Source organism: Myotis brandtii, unplaced genomic scaffold, assembly GCF_000412655.1.
Source record: "Myotis brandtii unplaced genomic scaffold, ASM41265v1 scaffold97, whole genome shotgun sequence".
Lineage (NCBI taxonomy): Eukaryota > Metazoa > Chordata > Mammalia > Chiroptera > Vespertilionidae > Myotis > Myotis brandtii.
In genome coordinates, this window is record NW_005372020.1 from 220,526 (window position 1) to 222,568 (window position 2,043).

General features: G+C 60.0%; 1 protein-coding gene across 1 annotated transcript in view; it reads right to left on the minus strand.

Moving 5' to 3' along the window:
* The window catches only part of GLT1D1 (glycosyltransferase 1 domain containing 1), a 28,929-nt gene that overhangs the window by 6,186 nt on the left and 20,700 nt on the right, over positions 1-2,043 (minus strand). The window contains exons 5-6 of the mRNA XM_014533361.1: positions 1,534-1,570; positions 328-384 (exon numbers count right to left, since the gene is read on the minus strand). Of these exons, the coding sequence (XP_014388847.1) occupies positions 328-384; positions 1,534-1,570 (94 nt within the window). The remainder of the gene's footprint in view (positions 1-327; positions 385-1,533; positions 1,571-2,043) is intronic.

The window sequence follows — 2,043 nt, forward strand, 5'->3', positions numbered from 1 at the left end:
GCCCCACTTCCCCTCCCACAGCAGTGGCCCTGCCTGGTCACCCCCCGAGAAACATTTCAGGTTGAAGCAGAGGTGTCCGAAGGCTTCCTCAGAGATGCAGGCACAGCCCCGGCCAGTTGGGCTCAGTGGACAGAGCGCCTCCCCCCTCGGCCAGTGGCTCTGCTCACCAGGAGGCGGCGCTGAGATGGGGCAGAGCCATGTCCCTCCTCCTCCAGCCTCCATCCACTCCTGTCCCTCCCGCCCCCACCCACCTGGACCAGGAGCCTCTGTGACCCCACAGCCGCTTTCCTAGAAGCGCGAGGCCGCCCGCCCTGCCAGGCCCCTCACCTGCGAGCTGGAGGAAGGTGCTCCACGGGAAGGCGGCGTTGGGAGCCGTGGCGATTCCTGGGCCACAGGGGGGGGGGGATGGGGGGGAGAGAGAGAGAAAGAGAGAGAGAGAGAGAGAGAGAGAGAGAGGAGAGAGAGGGAGAGAGAGGGAGGGAGAGGGAGAGAGAGCGTTCATGCAGCTGAGACAGCAGCTACTCCGTGCGGACCCTGCAGTGGAGCCACACCTGGTCCCGTGGGAGCCGCCCCGAGTCCCCAGGGCTCCGTGAGCCCCGCTGCTGCCTCCGCACACGAGGTTCAAAGTGACACCCGGGGCCCCAACGAGAAAACCCAACCGTCCACGTCTGGGCCAGTGGCCTCTGGGCCCCAAGGTTTGTTTCCTGAAAATCACGTGTAAGGGGCGAGGGGGGGGGCGGGGGGTGTGGCTCAGTGGTTGAGCGTCGACCTAGGAACCAGGAGGTCAGGGTTCGATTCCCGGTCAGGGCACCTGCCTGGGTTGCGGGCTCCATCCCCAGTGGGGGGCGTGCAGGAGGCAGCCGGTCCATGACTCTCTCTCATCACGGATGTTTCTCTCTCTCTCCCTCTCCCTTCCTCTCTCTATAAAAATGAAACATTGGCAACTAAACTCGAATAGTCCCGGGTAGCAATGACGTCCTTATTCAAATCCCTGACCTCCGCTTCTCCAAACCGGACATGACTGTCTGCCATCGGGTCGCGTCCTCAGGCAGACACACGTGCAACGTGCTCTGGAAAATTAACATTTAAAGGTGCACGGGCCCGGCAGCATCTACCAGACGATCTTTTCTTTAAGAATGTTTTCCACTTGCAGTTTACATCCCATGTCGCTTTGCTGTCGTTCAGGTGGACGGCGTCGCGGTTGGACAATCATCTAGTTTACAAAGTGGTCCTCCCCCCCCCCCCGGGACTTTCCCACCTGGCACCAACCAGCCAGGGACGGAGCCTGCCACCGAGGTGCGAGCCCCCGATCGGACTCCAACCCAGGACCCTTCAGTCCTTGGGCCGGCGGCTCTAACCACTGAGCCCCGGGCAGGGCCATGTATCTTATGTCTTAATGTGAGAAAATAAAACGCGTCCGTCCTGTGAGCTGCTGTTCAGTACCTCTCAGCCACCACACTCGTTCACAAACACCTCAGTCCGTGTCTCTAGAAGGTAAGAATTTTCCCCCCAAATATATTTAGAAATTCTTACCTTGACCCTGGACGTAGATCTTGCCCTTTGCCTGTGGCTTTTGAAAGGAGGGAGGAAAGAAAGAAAAGGAAAACAAGTAAATTCATGGCCCATGACAACAGCTTTTTAGAAATGAGATGAAGGCCATAAAAACAAAGAAATCCCCTTGGAAACACGGCGGGCAGCATGGGGGACGCTCTCAGGGCAGCTCCTCACGCCAGCAAAGAGCTGCCCCGCCCGAGGGCAGGAGAGCCCGCTCAACACAGCGCCCTCGGGAGGCAGCCCCGGGAGGAGTCCCTGCGATGAGGCGGGACAGGAGTCTGAGCTTCGTGGTGACTGGGTCAGCGGGGAAGCTACCGCAGCTCCAACCAGCGCGGCCAGCGACAGAGCACGTGGTGCGTGTCCTGCGCTGAAGCTGGGGGGGGGGAGCGTTGGGGGAAACATGGTTTGGGGGTGCACATCCTTAAACAGGAAGAATACACTCCCGGAACTCTGGGAAAAAGAAGGGAGGAGATGGAGATGGAGGAGGAG